We start from the raw sequence: 25,437 nt of genomic DNA on the forward strand, positions 1-25,437 counted from the left end.
AAGCACCCCAAGCAATTGTTTATGATTCTGTCTTCCAGGGAAACTGGCAAGAGACTGCCAAATGTATATTTATGAAAGCAAAAAATGAAATGTTACCTGGTTTATGTTTTTTTAACTCAAAAATATTTTGTGTGTGATCAGAAAATATAGGTGGTAACTTATATATGTTATATAATATATAATTAATTTGGATATAAGATAATATTAAAGGCTATTTTATGAACATGCACATTATAAAGGGGATTGGTACATATTAATTAACAGTTAAATATAAATATTCAGCACATTCACCAATGCTCTTCATTTAATTAGGTGATTAGTGAAACTATGTAAGTTAGGAGAACAAAACCAAAATATTATCTAATTAAAAATATTACAAAACAGTGGCTGAAATCCTTGATGTGAAGATGTGGAAAGCTGAAACAACCAATAGTTATTTAACTGAGAAAGATTAAAAATGTTTTCCTAAGTAACTTTCTCCTTTCCTTCTTGAAAGATCTGATCAAAGCCAACATCAGACTCCCTTCATGTTCATGTAAATCTCTGCTCATGTGATTTTTTAAAATCTAATATTTCCCCAAGAATTGTCTATCAAAAACTGTGCTATTTCTAACTTCTGAGTAGTAAAGATTGGGTCTCTAGCATTGCCAATTTTGACTTGGTTCTATTCCCAAGGTCTCAGAGAGTATTTTAAAAAAAAATCGATCTTCACATCTGGATTTTTGATTAAAATGCTGTCTTAATTCCTTGGCCATATAAGGCACATTTTAAAAAGATGGTACAGGGCAGTTAAAAGTCATGCCAAAACACTCTGAGTAGAAACTTTTATAGTATTTTATTTTCAGTTTATAACCTAATAAATGCAGATAACATGGAACTTCTACAGACCCTGCCAAATATAGTCCCCTGACCTGGGTGAGCTCTTTATCCAATGTGAGCTGATACTATGTTGGGGCTATTTTATTCTCAGTTATATTGTATAGGAAATAAACTAACATGTAATTTAAAAAATCTATGTTAAAATACATTATGACTCTTTAGGTCCTAATCAACAGTGTTATATTTTCTTTGTAGTCTCCATACTTAATCCATTCCCTAGCTCATATTAACTTGAATATGAAGTTCAACTAAATTAAACTGGTGATATGGCAATTTACAAAATAATCCAGAGATTCAGATGCTAATGTGATATACAATGAAAGAATTACCCATTTAGTTTTCCTTTGCTAAAAGTTGTTCTAAATGTACACATGCATTTACTTTGCTCACATCAGATAGGCAGTCATTCATTTAAATCCTGTGCAAAGGTCGTTTAAGCTTTTTGTTAAAAATAGCCAAGACTTTATTGCAGATCAAAAGTCCCATATTTGAAGATAATGTCAAAATCTTAAATAGTTTCAGCTCTTTAGAAATAGAAAATGAACAAGAGAAAAGCTATGCAGCATGTGCATATTCTTCCTCTTCCTTGCTACTTCTCCAACATCCTTTCTCAGTGTTCAGTTCCAGGGATAAAATTATCACCAGAAGCAAAACTTGAAACATCTTTCAAGAAGTACAACAAATAAGGCAAATCTCAGTTTTCTTAACTGTCTCCTAAAGGTCAATACTGTGGGACTACTTCATAACAAGGTTATTCTGAGACTTTCCTATTTAACTCCTTTACATGGTTTGGAAACCGAATGATTCCTACTCCAGAGAAAATACTATTACAATAAGGTTTTGGTTATTTAGCACAGGAGCATTCGACTAGCAGGGATTCAATTTTTCTTCATGTAAATACTATCTGGTCAGTAATTTGTTTGATCCCAAAATAACTTCATGAATCTTCTAAAGACTTCTGGAGCTCAGATTGACTTCTAATGCATTATATCTCACGGTAACAGTTCCTCTATTTTTAGAAAAGTTGAAGTCAAAATAATACCTACTACCCCACCATTTAAAGAAAATACCCAATAAAAATGTTATGTTCCATGAGATTGTTTTTGAGGATGTTAACCACATCATATACTGATTTCTTTGTGAAAACTTCTAGTAAATTTTTCTCTGAAGATTTCTATTCCAGGAATTTGAACTAATTCATTTTTAAAATCTGGTTGCACTGAATCTTGTTCTAATTATGATGCTCTCTTTCCATTTGGTTCCTGGAAAATGCAGAGTCAAATTGAGGTTGCTCTCTAGATATACAAACCCTTGTATCATGCATTGTTTTTTCACAAGCCTTACCTCTGCTTTCCTCTTATTTTTTTCTTTTATTTTCCTTTAGAGTTGATTCTTTACACTAAAAAAAAAAATGGCATTTAAAAAGTCACCTTAACTTCCAATATTTTCTCCTCAAGATATGAAAAACTAAAAATTAAAAAAAAAATCCTCAGCATATAAGTTAAAGCCAGAAAATGCCAAAACTTCAAAGGAACTGAGTAAAAAAAGTTAATAATAGTGTTGCAGGCAAAATTCACCAATGGATGACAAAATTAGTGGATGCAAGTCTGAGGAGAAACAGAGTATTTACATAGCCTCAAAGTACCTCAAGATATTTTTATATATTACAAAGGGAAAAAAATAACTTTACATCAGAGAAACCTGGCAGAAACCATCTGAACCAAGTGATTAGTGTCAATGTCACGAGTAATAAGTTATTTTGGTATTTTGCACCCCTTGATATAATGCACTTGAGAAAGGCACATCCTTTCTGTAGCATTCTTGCCAAAGAATAACCTCAGTGTAATCATGAGAAAACATTAGACAAACCCAAAGTGAGAAAAAACAGTCTACAAGATAACTAGTACTCTTCAAAAGTGTCAAGGTCAAGAAAGATAAGGGAAGACTGAGGAACTGTCACAGACTGGAGGAGACTAAAAATATATGGCAAGTAAATGTGGTGGGAGATCCTAGAACAACAAAAAAGGACGATTACTGGAAAAACGGGTGAAATTCAAATAAGGCCTACAGTAATTTACTGATGTAAATGCATTTTGCCAATGTTAAAAAAAGTATTAATGTGAATCTCGTTTTATTGATTGCATTATAGATAAACAAGATGTAGACATGGGGGAAGCTGGGTGAAGGGTGCATGGGAATTCTTTGTACTATTTTTGCAACTTTTCAGTAAGTGGAAATAAAAAGTTTTAAAATGGAAAAGTTTCAAAAGTCACCGTCCATCTTTTTTTTATAAGTAAGGTTTTCTTAATTACTGTTTGACATTCTCTCAATTCATCCTAAGCTCATGGCTTCCCATTTTATCCCCTTGGACTGCCTCAGAAAATTCTTCATATCTAGTGCCAATCCAAATATTGTACTTCAAGGACCACCTCCTCCATAAAACATCCTCTGAATACTACAGACCCTCTCAGATTTCCCAGCATTGTACCCTAATCTAGAATTTTATTATACAGAGTTATATAGTTTTAAAAGCTCTTTTGTGCTTGTATTTCTCATTATCACTACAACAATAAAAGCTTCCAGAAAGCAGGGACAAATTTACATTCCTTTTTGGGATCAGCACTGAGCTAAGTATATAGTAAATGCTTGTTAAATGTATGTTGACTCATTCACCCACAAGTTATTAAGGAAACTAGAGATTTGGAAGTTCACATCACCCACTTACTCCCTCTTTGTGCTATTTGACACCAAATATAGGACTAAATGGACCATTCGTTATGATCGAAGTATGGCAATCCTAATAATTTCTTGATGTCAGGAAATCTCTAAAATGGATAATACTTCCTTCAATCTAACAAAATAGTCTGGGTTGAATAAACACCATTATCCATGTTAGAATTGTAATAATTAATAGAATTATAGGCCTGAATTATAACTCTTTAAAAGCTCATTTAAAGATCTGTTAAAGTCCCTCATTCAATAATAACATAAAATGTATAGTAACATAAGCAACTGTCACAAATAAGATTCAAAGATATAGATGTTTTATGAGATACTTTCCATGACCCAGGGTTGCTTTCTTAGAGTATCCCTAGGATGTCTGTCTACTGATCTGTTAAGTTCATGCAGTGGGAACAAATGTCCGTTTTCTTTGCCAAGTAAATACCATAGATGAATATTAAAAATAGTTCTGTTAGCCAAAATTCACATCTGCACACACTTAAAAATGTAGCTTTTCTTTTTTCAGTAACAATTTGTAATAGATTCTGGAAAATACAAAAAATATTATATAATGCTCTGCACCTGGCTGGTTAACCAGCGTTTTTGTCATAAGTGCAATGATACAGTCTCTATTGTCATTGGAATTGATTAGTGCAGTCTAAATCATGGACACACGTATGCGTACGTACGTACACATTAGTAACTTTTGGACATATATCTCAGGTATATCTCTAGAGAGAAGGCTTTCTCACTCTTTCTCTCTCTTGATATCTATCTATCTGAGATACACCTATCTATACGTATATGAGATATATGCCCCCCAAAGTTACTGGAGAGTTGGTCGTGAATCAGAACATAAAGTTCAAAACACACTTTAATGATGTAATGAACCAGTTAAAAATATTCTTAAGGGAAAAAAAGAAAAAGAAAAAAATATTTTTAAGGGGAATGTAATTTCAAACATGGAAGTTAGAGATTTTCTACACAATTTGGTGATTCTAATACTTAAAAAAGACTTAACCTGTCAAAGTAACATTGTTTTTTAAAAAGGTCATTCATTCACTGAAAAGGACAATATATTACAAACAATGTTGTTGTTGCTGTTTTTACCAATTATTCAATGTTTGTAGAAGAAATATGTTCTGAGCCTGATTTCAATATTGTAATATTTGCAAAAATTTTATGATTTTAAATAGCAGAGGCTCTCAATCTAATGCAATATTTAGAATAAATTCATAAACTATATTATTTTAGAACATTTATAAAGCATTTTGATTTTTAAAAAGAATGATTAATATGGAAAGCCAAGACCAAGAATAATTTGTATCTTAAAAAGAGGTATTTAAAAATACCTATGACTTTGCTTATATGTTTGTGTGTATTATTGTTATTTTTAAAAATCATATATACATCACGGGACATAACAAAATAAACTGGGAAATTACAAATAAATGCTCCTGCTTCCACATCCTATATGCATTTTCTCTGATTGATGTGGTATCATTTGATTCTTCTTATGCTAGGTTTGTTTTGAGAAGTTGGTTTCCAAAATTCACCAGTCTAGTAAAATAATTGTGTTAGTCAGAGTACTGAGATATAAAATATCTTGATATATACAGGTTCATCAAAAAAATTCTCACAAGGAAAACTATTAAATAATAGGTACTTATCTGATTACGTAGAAATCCCAAAGAATCTATAAAAAGAGTGACTAGAACTAGTGAGTTTAGAAAGGTCACAAGGATACAAGACCAATTTAAAAAATCTATTGTATTTCTACATATTAGCAACAAATAATTGGGTTTTAAAGTTAAAAACATGAAATGATTAGGTATAAGTCTAACAAAATAAATGCCACATCTATATGCTGAGAACCATAAACACTGATGGAAAAAATTAAAGAAAACCTAAATAAACAGCAAGATTTTCTATGTTCATGGATTAGAAGACTCAGTATCAGTAAGATTTCATTTCTTTCCAAACTGAGAAATAGATTCACACAGTTTTTTAAAAAAATCCCAGCAGGATTTTGTGTGGACTTTACTATGCTGATTCTAAGAAAAGCAAAAGAACTACCATAGGTAAAACACTTCTGAAAAAGAACAAAGTCAGACAACTCCTAGACTGACTATAAAACCACAGTAATCAGGATACTGCGGGGGGCGCCTGGTGGCTCAGTCAGTTAAATGTCCGACTCTTGGTTTCAGCTCAGGTGGTGATCTCAGGGTCGTGAGATCCTGCCCCACACTGGGTTCTGTGCTCAGCACGGAGTCGCTGGAGATTCTCTCTCCCTCCTCTCCCTCCCCTTCTGCTTCTCCCCTACCCTGCTCATGCGCTCACTCTCTCTAAAATAAATAAATAAAATCTTTTTTTTAAAAAAGACACTGTGGCATTATTAGAAAAGAACAATCATGTATATCAATTGTACAAAATTAGAGAGCCCAGTAGCACACTACACATTTATGGTCAATTGATTTTCAACAAGCTGCAAAGGCAATTTAACAGAAAAAGGATAGTCTTTTCAACAAATAGTGCTAAAAGTAACTGAATCTTAATCTGTACCTTGTCCCATTCACAAAAACTGGCTCAAAATGGACCACAGATCTAAATATAAAACTAAAACTTCTAGAAGAAAACAGGAGGAAAATCTTTGCGGCTTTACGTTAGGCACAGATTTCTTAGATATGACACCAAAAGCATGATCTATAAAAAGAACAAACTGATAAACTGGACTTCATAAAAAATTAAGAATCCCTGCTCTCTGACAGACACTGATAAAAGATGAGAAGTTAAGCCCTTGACTGTGGAATGTGTTCGCAAATCAGGTATCTTATAAAGGACTTGTATCCAGAATATATAAAGAACTATCAAAATTCATTAAAAAGAAAATAAACTGAATATAAAATTGGAAAAACATTTAGACACTTTACTGAGAAAGATATTCAAATGACAAATACATACATGAGAAGATGTTCAACATCGTTATTAGGGAAATCCACATGCAATGAGATATACCTGTTAGGACTGTTAAAATGACATCGCAAACTCAACAGTATCAAGTGCTGGTGAGGATGCAGAGCAACTAGAACCCAGGTGTATTTCTGGTGGAAATGCAAAATGATAGAGCCAATCTGGAAAAGAGTCTGGCAGTTCCTAAAGTTTAAAGATATAGTTAACATACAACTCAGCCATCCCGCTCCTTGTTATATACCCAAGTGAAACGAAAAATTTATGTTCACGCAAAACCCTTATATGAATGTTTAATCACCCACACATTTCTCCCCTGGAGAATGGACAAACTTTGGTACATCCGTGCAAAGGGATATTATTGGTAGTAAAAAAGAACAGGACCATTGCTACACACAAGAATGTGAATCTCAAACGCATTATGCTAAAGGGAAAGAAACCAGACTCAAAAGGCTACACACCAAATGAGCCATTTCTACAACATTCCAGAAAAGGCAAATCTAAGAGTCAGAGAAAACAGATGAGTGGTTGCCAGGAGTCAGAGCAAGAGGAAGGAAGTGGGATTGACAACAAAGGCTCTGGACAAACATTTGGGGTGATGGAATAGTTGTTTATCTTGATTGTGGTGATGGCTTGTCAAAGTTGCAGAATTAAACATCATCTGTATGTAAATTATATCTTGATAAAAAAAAGTTTTAAAAAGAAGATGCCTGATACAAGAAAGAGCCTGATTTCTTCTGGAGTTGGTATAAGAAGGAGCAAGACAAGGACAGGTAATATCTTCGAAGGAGGATGTTAAGTTCACCAGGTCTTCCAGGCAGAGAGAGAAAAACCATGTCAAGCCATGAAGGAGAATGCTTATAGCCTATCTGTGGAAAAGGGAGTCTTCTGGGGTGGGCCTGGCACAGAGTGTATCTGTGGCTGGGGAGACAGTTAAGAAAGGCAGATGATGACATCACTTCATACTCAGTATGGTGGCAATTATAAAGACAAAACAAACAAACCAAAACCAAGTGCTGGCGATGATGTGGAGAAACTGGAAGCCTTGTGCACTGCTGGTGGGAACTGTAAATGGTGCACCAGCTGTGGAAAATAGTACGGAGAGTTCCTCAAAAAAGTAAAAATAGAATTACCATATGGTTCAGCAATTCCACACTGGGTATTATATCCAAAATAATTGAAAGTAGAAGCTCAGACTGATTATTGCACACCTATATTCATAATAGAATTAGTCACAATAGGCAACAAGTGGAAGCAATCCAAATGTCCGTTGGTGGGATGAATGGATAAACAAAGTGTGGTATATACAAACAATGGACCATTATTCAGGCTTTCTTAAAAAAAGGAAACTCTGACACAGGCTACCACATGGATAAACCTTGAAGACATTAAGCTCAGTGGAATATGCCAGTCACAAAAAGATAACTACTGTTTGATTCCACTCACACGAGGTACCTAGAGTCATCAAATACATAGAGACAGAAGGTAGAATTCTGGTTGCCAGGGGCTGGGGGGAGAGAGAAATAGGGAGTTAGTGTTTAATGGGGACAGTTCAGGTTTTGCAAGATGAAAGAAGTTCTGGAGACAGTGGTGATGGTTGCACAACAATTTAAATGTACTCAAAGCCACTGAACTGTACACTGAAAAATTAAATTAATTAAAATAAATGAGAAAAGAGGGAAGGTAGGAGAGGAGAAAATGGGATTATGTAAATCCTTGGCCAGAAAGCTAAGGAGCTGTGGCAACTTCACTTTGTTGTGGGCAATGGCGCTTTGTAAGTTTTTAAGCAAGAGAGGGACATGCCATTAGCTCATGGTTTACCTTGTCCAGAAGGTTCTGACTGATTCTACCCCTCCCCCACAGACTTCCTGGGAGTTTCTCAAGGCATGCTGGCCAACAGATCTAGACAATGGCTCTGATTTCAGTTGAATGTAATCACGGGGTTGTTTATTCCATTATTCCTGCCTCATTAAAGGATAGTTCTTTGAGGGGGAGAGGCTGTTTTTATGTTGCCAGTGCCTAATCCAGCCCAGCAGTGAGATTTGGGGTTTTCTTCCCCCTTTTTTAAAAGTAAGCTGTACTGCGCAAGGTGGGGCTTGAACTCACGACCCCGAGATCAAGAGTTGCATGCTCTACTGACTGAGCCAGCCAGGTGCCCCTGAGAATTGTTTTTCAGAAAGATCCCCGTCTCAGGCACAGAGACAGTCTTACCTTCTTCTCTTTGAGGCCAGATGGTCCCGTGTCCCTCAGGGGCTTCAGACTACCAGCCTGCTCTGTCTCAGGGCCATGACCACCTTCTCTTTTCCTCCCTATCAGACCCTCGGCTGGGCTTTCCTTGGGAGAGGAGTAGTCTGAGGTCAGAGAGGCCCACATTTCCTTCGGCATTCATTAATGTGGCAGAAGCAAAAATGAGAGCCCTGCGAGCAGGCCGAAGTCAGGCAGGCAGTATTTCTGCTTTTCTCTGAAGCTAATGAGGACACAGCCTCCCTGCCCTGATAGAAAGATGACCTGGGTCAGGGTAAGGGGCACTGGAGAACATCCCAACCTCACAGGCAGGGCTGAGGAGGGGCTGCTGACATCACAATCACGCTGCTCAGTTTCTAATGTCAGCTAACGTAACACCATGACTGAAGGGCCGGCACATCCTTGTCTCTGTGACTCTGGTGTCTCAGGGCAGAAAGGGGAAGCAGGTTGAAGATGTCCTAGGGCTTGGGGCAGGGCAACAGTATAACAAGGTGGTGACTTGTACATCATTGTTAGGACTACAATGTGATATAATGTAGAGAACGTTTAGAAAAACTGAATGATACAGTTTAAAAATCACTTCTAATCCTATCCCACAGAGAAATGAACTAGTTTATTTGCATTTTTCCCGTGTGTAAACTTACCTATGACTTCCTTTTTCTTGGTCTCACATCCCAAATCAAATCTGTCAAGAAGCCGTGTTGGCTCCACCTTTAAATCTATCCAGAATCTGACCACCTCCACTGGCGCCACTCTGGTCCAAGCCCCCATAGTCTCTCCCTTGGGAGTTCAGCAGTGCCCTTCTAATGGGTTTCCCACCTTCGTCCTCATACTGTCAGAATGATCTTTCCAAGTCTAAGCTGGATCATATCACTCCTTGGCACAATGCCCTAATGACTTTCCATTACTCAGAGTTAAAGTCCTTATAACAGCCTCAAAGTCCCTATGTGATCAGGACCCTTGGGATTCCTCAAAATTCATCTTACTCTCTCTCTCTCTCCCTGTTTCCTCTGCTCTCCCCACACTGGCTTCCCTGCTGGTCCTTACCCACACCAGCCATGTTCTTGCTTGGTCTTTGCACTGGTTATTTGCTCCATCAGAAATTTCTTCCTCCAGATACCCACACGGCTAGTTCAACTCCTTTGCTGAACTTCTCAATGAGGCCAACCCTGATCACACTATTTAAATAGGCCCCAACTCTGGTACTCCATGGTTTCCCTTAATCTTTCCTTTCATTTCTTACTCAGTAGCACTTAGACACTTTTTAAAAATTTTATGTAAGGTAATTATGTGGCATGTTCACTGCTTGTTTATTATCTGTCTCTCCAGCTAGGATGTGAGCTCTGAGGAGACAGGAGTACCTGCCTGTTTTGTTCATGACTGTATCAAGTGTCTAGGACTGCTATACACAAAATGGGCATCAAAGGCTGAAAGCGTCAAGAGTGTGCCACTGCCTGCTGACTATCCCGCAGCATCCATTCTTCTACTTTTCTTCAATTAATTTATCTGTAAATTTTATTTTAATGCCAGTGTAATGAACATACAGTGTTCTATTAGTTTTGGGTGTACAGCAGAGTGATTCAACATCTCCATACATCACTCAGCACTCATCATGACAAGCGACCTACTCAATCTCCATGTTTCCCCCTCTCCCCCATTCTCATCCCCTCTGGCAACCATCAGTTTGTTCTTTATAGTTAAGAGTCTGTTTCTTGGTTCCTCTCTCTCTTTTTAACTTTGTTTTGTTTTGTTTCTTAAAATCCACATATGAGTGAAATAATATGGTATTTGGTTCCTCTCACTGACTTATTTCACTTTGCATTATACTCTCTAGCTTCATCCATGTCGTTGCGAATGGCAAGATTTCCTTCTTTTTATGGCTGAATAATATTCCTTTGTATATATACCACATCTTCTTTCTCCATTCATCTATCGATGGGCACTTGGGCTGCTTCCATATCTTGGCTATTGTAAATAATGCTGCTAAAACATAGGGGTGCATGTATTCCTTTGAATTCATGTTTTTGTATTTTGAGGGGAAATACCCAGTAGTTTGATTACTGGATCATAGGGTAGTTCTATTTTTAACTTTTTGAGGAACCTCCATACGGTTTTCCACAGTGGCTGCACCAGTTTGTATTCCCACCAACAGTACACAAGGGTTTCCCTTTCTCCAACATCCTTGCCAACACCTGTTGTTTCTTGTGTTTTTGATTTTAGCCATTCTGACAGGTATGAGGTGATATCTTATTGTGGTTTTTTGATTTGCATTTTCCTGATGATGAGTGATATTGAGCATCTTCTCATGTGTCTGTTGGCCATCTGGATGTCTTTGGAGAAATGTCTGTTCATGTCTTCTGTCCATTTTTAAATTGGATTATTTGTTTTTCAGTGTTGATTTGTGTAAGTTCTTTATATATTTTGGACACTAACCCTTTACTGGATATATCATTTGCAAATATCTTCTCCCATTCAGTAGGTTGTCTTTTAGTTTTGTTGATTATTTCCTTTTCTGCGCAGAAGCTTTTTATTTTAATAATGTAGACCCAATAGTTTATGTTTGCTTTTATTTCCCTTGCCTCAGGAAACATATCTAGAAAAATACTGCTATGGCCAATGTCAGAGACATTACTGCCTCTGCTCTCTTCTAGGATTTTTATGCTTTCAGGTCAATCCATTTTTTTTTAAACATTTTATTTATTTTAGAGAGAGAGAGAGAGAGAGAGTGCTCATGTGTGAGTTGGGGGAGGGGCAGAGGGAATCTCAAGCAGAATCTCAAGTAGACGTGACACTGAGCAAGGAACCCAATGCAGGGCTCGATCTCACAACCCTGAGATCATGGCCTGAGCTGAAATCATGAATTGGATGCTTAACTGACTGAGCCACCCAGGCACCCCTCGGATCAATCCATCTTGAGCTTATTTATGTGTATGGTGTAAAAAATTGTCCAGTTTTCATTCTTTTGCCTATAGCTGACCAGTTTTCCCAACGCCATTTGTTGAAGAAACCTTTTCCGATTTGATATTATTCCCTGCTTTGTCGAAGATTAACTGACCATATGATTGTGAGTTTACTTCTGGGTTTTCTATTCTGTTCTTTTGATCGATGTGCCCATTTTTGTGCTGGTACCATACCCGTTTGATTAGTACAGCTTCGTAATATAACCTGAAGTCTAGAATTGAGATACCTCTGGGTTTGCATTTCTTTTTCAAAACTGCTTTGGTTATTCAGATCTTTTGTGGTTCCATATAAATTTTAGGGTTTTTTGTTCTAGTTCTGTGAAAAATGTTGTTATTTTGATAAGGATTGCATTAAATCTGTAGGTTGCTTTGGGTAGTATAGATATTTTAACAATATTTGTTCTTCCAATCCATGAGCATGGAATGTCTTTGTATTTCTTGTGTCAGCTCCAATTTCTTTCAGCAGTGTTTTATAGTTTTCTGAGTAGAGGTCTTTCACTTCTTTGGTTATGTTTATTCCTAGGTATCTTATTTTTGGTACAATCGTAAATGGGATTGTTTTCTTAATATCTCTTCCTGATGCTTCATTATTGGTGTATAGAAATGTAACAGATTTCTGAGATTAATCTGTTCTTAGAGGGATATCTTTTTGGGGTTTTGGTATTGATGTTATGCTAACCAAGAAATAAACTACTACATCAAAAGAGATGAATTTTTAAAAGTCCACAATATAGATAACTAAAGGCTTTTGGGAAAGTTGTACCAATTTACATTCCCACTAATAGCATTTTGGAGTATTTATTCATTGCACTTTTGGTATTTGGTATTATTAATTAAAAGTGACACTTGGTATCACTTAAAATAATTGGTTTATTCAATACATGAAAAATAGTATCTTGTTTTAATTAGTATTTCCTTAATTATTTGAGAGGACGAAGAGGTATATTTAAACCAATGCACTTTTTCTGGTCATATACTTTATTTTTACTGTGTCTCAGAAGGTATTCAATTTAGTTAAATTAATTGACCATTTTTTATTATTTATTAATTAATTAATTTTTTAAGATTTTACTTATTTATTTGAGAGAAAGAGTGCAGGGAGGGGAGGCAGAGACAGAGGGAGAAGCAGACTCCAGGCTGAGCAGGGAGCCCGACACAGGCCTTTCCTGGGATCATGACATGAGCGGAAGACAGACTCTTAACCAACTGAGCCACCCGGGCACCCCATTCAATTATTAATTTAATATTCACAATACTGAATTAGGAAACCCCATTCCACAGGGAATAACTGTCTCCCTTCCATTATGAACAATGATTAGAATGAGACTTGACTCCCAGCCTAGAGCTCTTCCAATGTGCCATGCCCTATGGCCCCTCTGTGATGTGTCAGATACTCGGTGCCTAACCCCTAATGCCCATCAGCTCATCCTCTGCCCTCCCCTTCTAGAAAGTTTCCAGACAAAGCAGGCAGGAGTATGGATAGGGAGGCTCTGCCTCTTCATTCCAATCTCCTTGAGCCTCCTAACAAATGGAAAATACTTTTGTTCTAAGTGCATCAAATGCTACTGAAATGTTGGTGTGATATAGAAAAAAACATCAGTCAGAAGGCTAGTCAGGATATTAAAATAATTAGAGTCTAGTTATCTGTAATCTAAGTTCAGTATTATTTTCAAAAAGGCACTCATTTAAAATATATGTAGTCAGCATTATAATGTTCAATAATTAAACCATAGGCTATATAAAGAGAAAAGGCGCCTCCTTTACATAAAAAGCACCCTCCTAGTTAGGGTAATCACAGAGCTTAACATGCGAGCTGGGACATGTTGAAGAGCAGAAAAGGTGGGGAAATGTTAAATCATTCAGGATCCTGGGCCGACAGGTGCAAACTGGGACCTTCCCAGGCAAGTTGGGATGTACAGGCCCCCCGTTTATGATAAACCATCATCAAGTTATTGAATAACATAAGTTATTCTTTCTGTTCTTATTTGTAATCACTTCATCATTGTTGAAGATACTAATGAAATACGTATTTTTTTCATTTTATTTTCTTCCATGTTATGAAAAAAAGATTCACTGCCAATAAGACTCCTACAGGTTTGGCCAAGAAGCCAAAAGGATTGAAAGGATTGTACAATTATCAATGCTAATCTCAACTCAAACACACACACAAAACACACACAAACACACACACACACACACACACACACACACACACAAAACACATACCAAAAAAAAACTCACAAAAACCAAAATGAACACACACATAAATGCCTTTGGGCACAAATACCTGCGTATTTTACTTCCAATTCTCTCAGTTGGGATATCAATCTCTGAAGATGCCAAATAAACTGTTCTATTTTCAACAACTTCTCAAGTCAAAATATTATCTTTTGCTACCCTGACCTAAGAGATTTTCCCTTTATTCTAGATAGAAATTTTCTTCCTTAAGAAAATCCCAAAGGATAAAACCAACAAGTTCTGGTGAACGGCAGAACTTCATTTACAACGGTGTGATTAGAATATTAGAAAGTTAGGCCAGAGAAAGACAAGGGAGGGTTAATCTTATAAATTGTAAATATTTACTTTAAAAATAAACAATAGTTCATTTATAATTCTAGATTTTATTTTGAAATAGCCTTAACATAGAATATACTGCCTTTTAATTTTCTCCAAGTAAAACATAGCTCTCCAGCCTACGAAAACTAGACTTTGAAGTTAAGCTATTGATTTGCTCTCTCAGATTGCCAGAAAATAGAAGTGCTCTTGAACATGCAGCAAAGAGGCAGAGGGAGAATTGGCAAAAGATTCCCTGGGAAACAGCAGGAGCCGCATTCAGTAAGGAGTAGCCCACTGCCATCTGTAACCGTGACTACACTGCATTGAGCCTGGCAGTCCTGCACTCAGGTTGGGATGGTAAAAGCTTGACAATGTAAATATCCAATATCGGTTCTTTTTGTTTAATAAACAGACACTCCAGACATTATTCCAGTATTTATTTTGTGGAATCACTGTGAAACAGGTGCCTCACATCAGAACCAGAAAAAATAGGAGCAAGCTGGGGATCGATGCAAAACCGTGTCTCTAAGGAACACACAATTCCTCTTGTTATATAGGAGATACATAAACTGATTTAACTAAAATATTTGGTTTGGACTGCTTTGTAGATATTGACAAAATGACAAAAAAGTCTTAGCTCTGGGATGAAACAAGACACAGCTCCTTTCACCACTCAAAGAAGGTTTACAATGCGGGTACTATGAAGACACTTTAAAATTCTAAACCTTAATATAAACAAACACCAATTCATCACATTCAAAGTATGTACACACTCATGGTTTTCTAAGTTGCATTTGTGCGTGTTTTTCTTTTGTAAATTAATTTACTGTTATGGTTAAAAGTATCATTATGGCCCACTATATCAAGCTGCAGCCAGAGGAAAATGCCAACTTGAAGTTCATCATCATTTGTGAAATACTGTAAAAATTAGACTGGATGTTGTTTGTCAATCAATTTCTAAAAGTCTGATCTGTTTGAGGATAATATTTAATTTAAAAATTTAAGGATATAAAACTTCATATTTTTAGCAAAGGAAGAAGTCAGGGAAAAGATCAAAGCAAAGGGAAGAGAATTGAGATTAGAAATCCATTTTAAGCCAAAATGACAATGTCTTCATAAGTTAATATTAATCCTTTAATTATAAATTTCAAAGGTTTAAGTAGTTTCTATGACCTTAGCTTTGAATAATTATGCCATATGGAGCTTTTCTTAAATTTGAAAAAGATGCTGAATTGTTGCTCAAAGCCTTTTAATGACTTCAGGCTGGCAGAATTCCAGTATAATCCTTCAGACACTATTAAAATTACAGACCAGGAACCCAAGCTGGTAAATGCTATGTCAATTTCATAAGCGCTTTTTACTTAGTAGGGTACGTTGTGGAAAATGTTTGATGTGTTCCTATATTTTTAAATATTTAATTTTTAATATATTTTCAAACCGCGAAGCTTAAAACAACTACTTATAATAGAGAATTCACAAAGGAAATGATGGACGGATTACATTTAATACAAATAAGATCTTTTGTGTATCATGAAGTTAAGTGATAAAATTAAAAGGCAAGCACCAAAAATATTTGCCACAAAGCTAAGAATTTTTTCATCTTGTAAGGTGATGAGAAAAACATTAACTAACAGAAGAAGACAAACTGTCAAAGGGCGTGAACAGGCAATTCTCAGAAAATGAAATATGCACAACAAATCTATTATAAATGTTCAAGCTCACTCTTTAAAATGCAAATTAAAAACAATAAAATTTTTTTTACCAAAAATTAAAGATAAGTATTAATGGTAAAGACTGGCTAGATAAAACAGATATTCTGTTGTGGAAAACATAAATTAGTACAACTTTTGGAAAAGCAATCTGACCCTGTAATTCTACTGGGATCTTAACCTGAGACAAAAACAATGGAAATGTTGACAAAAATTTACATATGAAGATGTTCATCTCTGCATCAATGTAGGCAATTTCTTTTAAAGCTAAATGTTTAAAAATGAGACAATACTACAATATACTATGCTGCATCCATAAAATGGAATATCATGAAATAATGAAAACTGTATTTTCAAATTTTCAAAGAATCTCCAATGACATTGGAATAATCTTTTAAACTTTTAAAAAAGCATGACTTTTAAAAAAGCAAAAGACTACACTGTATATTTAGTGTGATCTCAGTCCGCTAAACTCATATAATGTGCTATTTTACACGCACATTAAATTATCACTAGGTTATTGCTAGCTGGCGGTAGTAACAGGAAATTTTACATTTCTTTTTCCCATATTTTCTCAAATAGCTTCTTATTTCAAGAAGGGTTATTTTAAAAATAACCCAATAGATTTCTGAAACAATCATAAACTGTCAATACCAAAGTTCTAATCAAACTTCTGAAAATGATCCACTGCCATCACTTAATAATGGTCTGTAATTTTTCAACGGCTCATGTTTTTTGTAGACTTTGTTTCAATTTGGTTTGAAAAGATTTTAAAAAGTGGAAAAAAAGCTTTCACTTTGCAAATGTCAATCACGGACTCTTGGGTTCTCTAGCTCAAGCCTTTTGACCTGGTGGAGGATTTCACGTTTCCCTTAAAGCCACTGAGGATGTCAGCGAGGCCGGAGCTGCTGCTGACAGAGACACAGGTAGGGTCTGGACTCAGGGATTCCTCCACAACCTCAACGGTGGAAGTGCCACTGACACAAGCTAGACCCACAGGGAATGTTATGTTCAGGTTGTTTATTATTATTTTCCTCTTCCTTTGAACCTCGATTTTATACGTAACAAGAGAAAATTAATTTCTAAACCCCTCAATTCTGACAGGATTTTGAGCTGCTGCCAAATATTTCAGCTTTCTGATTTAAACATGATAAAACATTAAACCTTTTATAAAATACAGTAGAATTCAAGCAGCATACACAATGACACACCAGGCAGCAATGGGATAGCTACCAGTTTACTAGGGTTAAATCAGATTTTCATATTAAGAACTCTACTGATTTGTGTACAAAAATATAAAACTATGTCTGAAAAAACGTTTTATGCTATACATTTAACTTGTTAAGTAACATGGAGAAGATTACAACACTAAAAAAAAAATGAAGATGTGAATATAAAGATGTATCTTGCCCCATCTAAAGAATTTATAATGGGTTGAAGTCAAATGTGGATGAATCAAAACCAATGTCTTACATTCATGTTACCATGCACATGGATGGCTAGACTGAATTGCTCAGTTCATCATCATTCTTTCATTTTCTCAACATTTATGAATGTCTGCTTTGTCGGATGTGCCACGTGTGATACTAGGCTTTAGAAACCAGCATTTCACAAGGACTGCTTTCAGGGAACTCCTGGTCTCCCTGCACTTAGAAATGCTCAACTCCTTTTACTAATTAAGTAAAAACACGTATCCATGGGAAACATAAACTGCTCTTCATATCAAGAGCCCAACACTTGTATTTTATCATACAGACCTTGGGATTGGTTAATTCCACCAACTCAACAAAAACCAAACTCATGGCAGTAAACACTAGCCTAGTTAATGCTCTCGTCCCTTTCCCCAGACTCTCCTGCCAACAAGTCCCTACGTTCTGATGAACCCCGCCAGCACCGTGAACCATGGCAGCTAACGTTCTACCATGCTAAAACCCCATTTCTATCTTGTGTTACTCGTGTCCTCAGTTCAATTCAGGAGCATTCCATTCTTCCAGACTCATGCTGCCATCCTTCCTCCTTGACATGCAGAACTCCAACTCTACCTGGGCAAATGCCCTTACACCTGCTTCCTTCCAGCCACATTCCAGCCATCTGCCCAGCACGAAGCCTGGCTATGTCGCTGGTCCTGGAACTCCTCACTCAGAAGACTCCTGCTATTCTTTGCCAAAAACATAGATGATATCAGATAGAAGCTCTCTTTAAGTCTCATCACAGAACCCCCTTGTATCTTTACCAGTCCTCTCCTTCCTTCCTCCCTCCTTGGAAGTCATGGCTCCTGTCATTCACTCACTCAATATATATTAGGAGGGTACCTACCACGTGCTGAGTTTTCTCAACACTAGCAGTACGGAAGTGAACAAGGCAGGCAAGGTCCTGCTAATGGAGCTGATATTCTAATGGCGGGGGGGGGGATAAATAGAAAATAAACAATCAGAAAAATGAAAAGATGATTCCAGATGGTAAGATGAGCTATGAAGACAATGGGACCAGCGTAGGTGGGCATGACTTTACAGAGAGAGGTCAAGGAAGGACACTGAGCAGTGGGGAGTGATAAGGAGGAGGATGGCGACAGAAAATCTGGGGAAGAACGCCCCAGATAGAGAGGTGGTGGGTGTAAAGGCCTGGAGGAAGGAGAGCATAAGGCCTACTCCAGGAACAGACCAAGGTCTTCTGTGGCTGAAGCCTTGTGGCCAAGGGGCGAGGGTGGGCTTGTGCTGGTCTTTTCATCCACACCCTCCTGTCTCGGACAGCAAGCCCTCAGGTGTCTGTAGTTCTCTGCATCACTAAGCTCTTCCTCTCCATTGGTCCCTTCTTGTGTATTACAAGACATTTTCAGCCTAAAAGTATACTCCTTTGGAACGACACCCTCCTTTTAATATCAGATTTTCTGAAACAATAGAGTATTCACGAATCTCCACGGCCTCACTTATCCATTGCGACCATGTTTCTGTCCACACTCTCCCTTTCAAGGAGATTTGTCCAAGATCATCAGTGACTTCTTGCTTTCAAATCCCGGGAACTTTCTTCCTGATTTTCTGTCACATTCTTGAAAATCTGCCTTTCCAAATATTCTCTTCCTTTGTTTCCATGAAAATGCATTCTTCTCAGATCTCTCTTACCTTGATGACCCTTCTTTGACTGTTTCCTCCCTGAACTCTTCAGTGCAGTTCTTCCTTCCTGTTTTCTTCCTGCATTCCTCTCTTGAACAGGCCCTCTCTGTGGGTGACCCCCACAGCTGTTTGCTCCAGTCCTGCCTTCTCTTATGATTACCTACCAATGTTCCTTCCACAGCAAGTGAACAGCCCAGCTGGGTGGTGCAGAAGCACTTCAAAGTCAACAAGTTCATAATGGTACCTATCTTCTTCCTCCCCAAACCAGGCATCTCCTATCTTCCCGATTTATTAAGAGTTGGGGTATACTTCACAAGCCTAATCAATGCCATCTCTCAGATGATGCTCAAACATGTCCCCTCTAGCCCTTTGTCACTGCTCTGCTCTCACCTGTACTGCTCTTCCTGCACCTTGAACATGCCCTCAGGGACCTCTTGCCTGTGTTAATCTGGTCCCCACCAACTACTCCTACTTTGAGGGCATCGGAACACTGACAGAAAGATTTTCCTGAGAATCGCTTGAATCTTGACATTCAGTGCTTAAAAACTTTCAGCAGCTCCTCAATGTTTACCCAACGAAACTAAAATAATACGACAGCTTTGGAGACTCTCAGTGATCCCGAGCTACCTTTTAGCCTGATCATTAACCACTCCTCTTGATTAACCTCCATGCCATGCATGGAAATGGTTTTGTTTGCTCTTGCTGTTGTTATTCCTTTGGCTTAGAATGCCATCTTGCTTATCTACTAGTCAAAATGCTACAAATTACTTATATCTAGTAAAAGCAACATCTCATCCAATTAATTTTCCCTGATTGCCTTAACAGGAATAATTTCCCCCAATTCACACTCCACCTTGCATTACAGTTATTTTTGTATGTGTGTATGTCTTGATGTCATATTATTTTATGATCTCCTTGAGGACGGTGCCTTTTTTTTTTCTTTTTCCTGTGTATCCTCACAGTGTCTGGGATAATGCCTTTCAGGTTACAGAAGATCTTCCAGAGGGGCTCTTGGGTGGCTCAGTCAGTTAAGCGGCTGCCTTCGGCTCAGGTCATGATCCCGAGGTCCTGAGATCGAGCCCCATGTTGGGCTCCCTTCTCAGAAGAGAGCCTGCTTCTCCCCCTCCCTCTGCCTGCCGCTCTGCCTACTTGTGCTCTCTCTCCCTCTATCTCTCTGTCAAATAAATAAATAAAATCTTTAAAGAAAAAAAAGATCTTCCAGAAATGTTTGGAAAATGAATTACTAATGGTTTCTAATTTTTTTTATTATCTGTAAACTGCTAATTAGTTGTAACACATATAAACCTATATTTGAAAAGGTTCATCTTCTACTAAAAAGAAACATTTGCAATGTGAATATATAGCACAAGAAAATTACAGCCAAACTTATATGTTTTATAAGTCTGGTTTTGGTATGTCTAATTTTCTTAAATCAGTGTGCACTGGTATGTGTGCCATTTAAGTACATTTATTCAGAACTACCTTGAACTGTTGGCAGAGACAAATAGAGCCAAGGCAAGGTGTGTGTAAGAGTCGCCAGAGAGAGGGGTGCCTGGGTGGCTCAGTCGGTTAAGTGTCCAACACTTGATTTTGCCTCAGGTCATGATCTTGGGGTCATGGCATGGAGCCCCTGAATCAGGCTCCTCGTTCAGTGGGGAGTATGCCTGTCTCCCTCTCTCTCTGCCCCTCCCCTTCCTTGTGCTCTCTCTTTCTCCCTCAAATAAATAAATAAATCTTAAAAAAAAAAGAGAGAGAGAGAGTCTCCAGATAGGATACAATAACACCCCTTTCACTCTCCATCAGTCTCATTGATCTGCTATTGTCAGAGGGGTAAAACTGTCTGGATAAGGAACTTTTCTAATTCCTGAAATTTTGTATATTTTAGCATCAAAACATTCTTATTTTGTATTGCTTTAATGGAATTACCACCAACATCCTCACTTAGATGTATAAAAGACATCTCAACTGGGACACACCCCCACTGGCCCCGCCTACTGTTCTGGCAGTCTTCCTTAGGCTGCCAGAAGGCTGACTCCATTGGTCCACCAGCTCCAGCAAGTCACCTTGGAATCACCCTTGACTGCTAAACAGCATGCCCCTCTCTCTCTCTTCCACCCCACATCCAAATCAACAGTGGACGCTAACAGCTCCACCTTCCTAACCCGAATCTCATCAGTTTTTACCCTTTGCTGCTGCTGCCCAGACCCAAGCCTCAGTCATCTCATCCAAATTCCCACAATGGCCTTTTAACTAGTCTCCCTACTTTTGTCTTTCCCCTCAATTCAGTATGTTCTCAGCACTCACAGAGAGATCCTACTCAAGTGTGAATCAATACATTCCATTCCTCTGCTCAAAACCTGTGAAGCCTTACTCCCAGAGAGCCAGAGCAAAACCCTTTCAAGCACCCACACAGACCCACAGGACATAGGTCCATCCCCTGAGGTTTCTTCCCTAAACTCATCACCTCCTTCTCCTCTTCCTCCTTCTTGGTCACCATTTTTTGCCACATCAGCCTCCTTGCTGTTCCTCCAAGAAGCCAGGCTCACTTCTGCCTCTTTGGAGTCTTGTTCCTATTTATTTCTGGGTTCAGAACTATGCTGCCAAGGGCAAAGTCTGTTGAAATCTGAGTCTGAAATAAATTAGGATACTATAAAAGAAGCATCTTAGGATCACAATCCATGTAAAACCAATGGAGCAGTGCCTAGAATGGTGTTGTATTCTCTATGAAGGTGTAACATTTAAAGATGAAGAAGAAAAGGTAAAAAAAAAAGTAAGCAGAATTGGAAGACTCTTAGATTACCCTTTTCAAGTTTCTTGATCTCAAGATTAGACTGGTCATAAGGAACTCAAGAGGCAATTTATAGTTGCTATCATTAATAGCAATTCACATTTACTCCCAATTAAAATGTTTCCACCTTTCCAGAACATTGAAAGAACAAATATTTGAGATTATACTTGGAAAATCAGTCAACCCAAAATGTGTAAACATTATATTGACATATATTTCAAAAATATATAATTTTAAAGAAACTTTCCTTAATCTGAAATAGTAATCTGGGAAACTATGTCATCATTTACGTTACACAAGACTGTTACAAAAGACTTTGAAATCTAGAAATGACTATTAGAAAACCGAAGAAAGATCTGAAACCTAGTCTTAACTGAGGAAAACTTGGGGCTATAGCTCAAGTATCCCTACTCAGTACAATACTGGACAATATTCTACATTCTTTATCACAATGTGCATCTAATCACTATGGAATGGGATATTCCATACTATCCTTTCCATGGACGTCAAGGCAAAATAGGAAACCTAACTCCCTGGATTATTTTTGTGGTGCTTAAACATATAGCAAGACACTTAAATTGCTCATTTGAACAGTTGGTAAATTTTAGGAGTAGTTCTATGCTTGCCACCTTTTAGAGATTAAATGCAAGGGTGGCAGCAGTGGGGCCTAAACATGGGTTTCAGTGGTCTGAGCAAATCCAGCTGGATATCTCACCTTTTCCAATGTCACCTCTGTCTCAGCGGCGTGAGTCTTTTTCAGCTCCATCTTCATCTTTTCTGACTCAGCCTTCAGTTTGTAGACAGCGGTCTCGTGGTCCCTTGCAGCCCTTTGCTTCTCCTCTTCGCGAAGAAGACCAAGCTCTATCAGCTGCTGTTTCCGCTGCGAGTTCACGTGAATCAGCTCTTCTCTCAGCTTGTGAACTTGGGCCTCCATGTCAGCAATAACCTTGTTTTTAAAAATGGAAAAATGGGCAAAGGATATGAATAGGAATATCATAAAAGAAGAATTGCAAACGGTTAACAAACATGTAAGTTCACTCCTTCCTTTCTTCCTTCCTTCCTTCCTACCCACCCTCCCTTCCTTCCTTCCCCTCATCCACTTATTCTCCCATCCCATGCCATTCCCTCCTAGCTTAGATGTAAATTCTACCTATAACCTTTTTACCATATATAACATGTTTAGTTTTACTTGTTTCAAATATCTAGGTAAGTGGAATATTACATGTATTCTTCTGCGACTTGCTTTTTCAAATATTCAATGTTATGTTCCTAAGATTCATCTAGTACTTGCTATGGTATTTTTGCTTTTATTTCATTGATATCGGCTCTTATTTCATTATGTCTTGCATTCTACATTCTTGGGCTTATTTTATATTCCTCCTCCTGATTTCTTCTTTTCAGTATTTAGCTCACTTATACTTTCTTCTTTTCTGATATATAAACTTAAGACTACAAATACTCCTCCAACTCTTACATATGTTTAATCTCTCAAGTGTAGATATATGCTATTTTCATGATCATTTAGCTCAAAACATTTTTTTAACTTCCTTTATTATTTTCTGCTTTGACTTATAAACCATTTAGAAACAGGTTTCTTAATTCCCAAACATACGGGGCATATTAGTTTCCTGAGGCTGCCATAACAAGTACCATAAACTGGGTGGCTTAATGCAACAGACATCTACTCTCTCATGGTTCTAGAGATTAGTAGTCTGGGATCAAGGTGCTGGCAGGGTTGATTCCTTCTGGAGGCTCAGAGCGAAAATCTGGTCCATGCCTCCCTTCTAGCTTCTGATGTCTGCTGGCAATCCTTGGTGTTCCTTGATTTATAGACACATCACTCCAATCTCTGCTCCATCTTCAAATGGCTTCTTTGTGTGTCTGTGTCTCTGGGTCCAAATTTTCCTCTTCTTTTAAGGACACTGGTCATCTTGGGCCTTCAGGATATAATTAGTGCCTTTATAAAATGAAATTAGTGCCTTTTCAAAAGAAACTCAGAGATCCCTTGTCCCTTCCACTATGTGAGGACACAGTGAGAACGTGCTAGTTCTGAACCAGGAAGAGGGTCCTCACCAGAACACAACCGTGCTGATGCCTTGATCTTTGACTTCCCAGCCTCCAGAACTGTGACAAATGAATTTATAAGCCACCCAGCCTGTGGTATTTTGTTATAGAAGCCAGAACAGACTAGGACATGTAGTCCAAGAAAAAGAGACATGCAAAGATTTTATCCAAATTCAGTCTGATTTGAAAGCTTTATTTTTATCACATATTATACTGTATCAAAGAAGTAAGAATTTTTTTATAAAGAATGACATTTATTGTATTTTATTAATCTATTCTTATTGTGTACCTCTAACCTCTAATTTTCACTATGATTAGAACAAAGTTATATTCCAAAGTTGCAAGGTCATAATGTCTTTATAAAAAAATAAAAAATTAACAAAAAAAGTTAACTTTCCAAAACCACTGACACCACCCCAAATTGAATTTCAATCTTTGACAATGTACATACAAATATTTTTAATGGTATAATCACTGTTTAGATACTGTTCTACTTTTTCCTATACCTAATTTTACATCTTCATTCCCATTTGTTAGTGTATTTCTCACTTTTAGTCGTTCTCTGATACTTCATCATTGCAATATATTATAATTTACTTAATCATGTTATTCTTGGATATTTGTCTTATTTCCAATTAGTCATTATTACATACGAGACATCTATGAATAAATTACACTGATATTTTGCTTTTAGGTTATATTATCAAAATTATTTGGTTAAAAGATAAGAATAACTTTCTTTTTTTCTAAATTGCTCTACAGAATGAATCCGTTTCCAGTGTGAACAACAGTGGGTATGTGAACCCATTTCTCCACACCCTTGCCACTACCACACCATAATTTTGTATATTTTTATTAGTTGACTAGGAATGTGATGATAACTTAAGGAAGGCATTTTAAATTGCTGGCACATTGTTATACACTGGCTCTAGTCCAGTGATGGTTTTCAAATAGAAAAACTATACTGAAAAATGTATCAACTAATTATGGAAGAAACAAACATTAAATGAAAGAATGTAATGCCGAAGACTTCCCTGGGGTATTTAATATTTTAGTCCTTAGCATGTGCTGATAACTACAGTGATGGAACCGCCAAGATCAATCTGGAATAGATGTGTTCATTTTTCTTTACTATTATAAATAGTGACCTAGAAAGCTTCATCTATTTGACTGATATAAAAGAGCAGAATTACAAAGAAATTTCACAAATTAAAAAGGTTGTATCTATAGGAGACACACTATAAGGACAACTTTTAATCAAGTTGATTTCATACAGTTAAAAACATACAGACCAGAAAACATGGAAGCAACCCAGACGTCCATTGACAGATAAATGGATAAGCAAAATGGAGTCTTTACATACAATGCAGTATTATTCAGCCTAAAAAAGGAAGAAAAATCTGCCTTATGCTACAACATAGATGAACCTTGAGGACATT

The 25,437-nt window shown here is 37.2% G+C and overlaps 1 protein-coding gene across 10 annotated transcripts in view; it reads right to left on the minus strand.

Annotated features, from left to right (window-relative positions):
* The window catches only part of CEP112 (centrosomal protein 112), a 456,418-nt gene that overhangs the window by 132,452 nt on the left and 298,529 nt on the right, over positions 1-25,437 (minus strand). For 9 of the 10 annotated variants that reach the window (XM_025889895.2, XM_073883235.1, XM_025889894.2 and 6 more), the window contains one exon: positions 22,650-22,880. In XM_025889895.2, coding sequence (XP_025745680.1) covers positions 22,650-22,880 — 231 coding nt within the window. Of the gene's footprint in view, positions 1-8,778; positions 9,104-22,649; positions 22,881-25,437 lie in introns of those variants that run through there. The other variant, XM_025889897.2, reaches the window with a different exon arrangement.

The sequence above is a fragment of the Callorhinus ursinus genome, unplaced genomic scaffold (assembly GCF_003265705.2).
Source record: "Callorhinus ursinus isolate GAN/ISIS: 27379988/994484 unplaced genomic scaffold, GSC_fseal_2.0 scaffold50, whole genome shotgun sequence".
Taxonomy (NCBI): domain Eukaryota; kingdom Metazoa; phylum Chordata; class Mammalia; order Carnivora; family Otariidae; genus Callorhinus; species Callorhinus ursinus.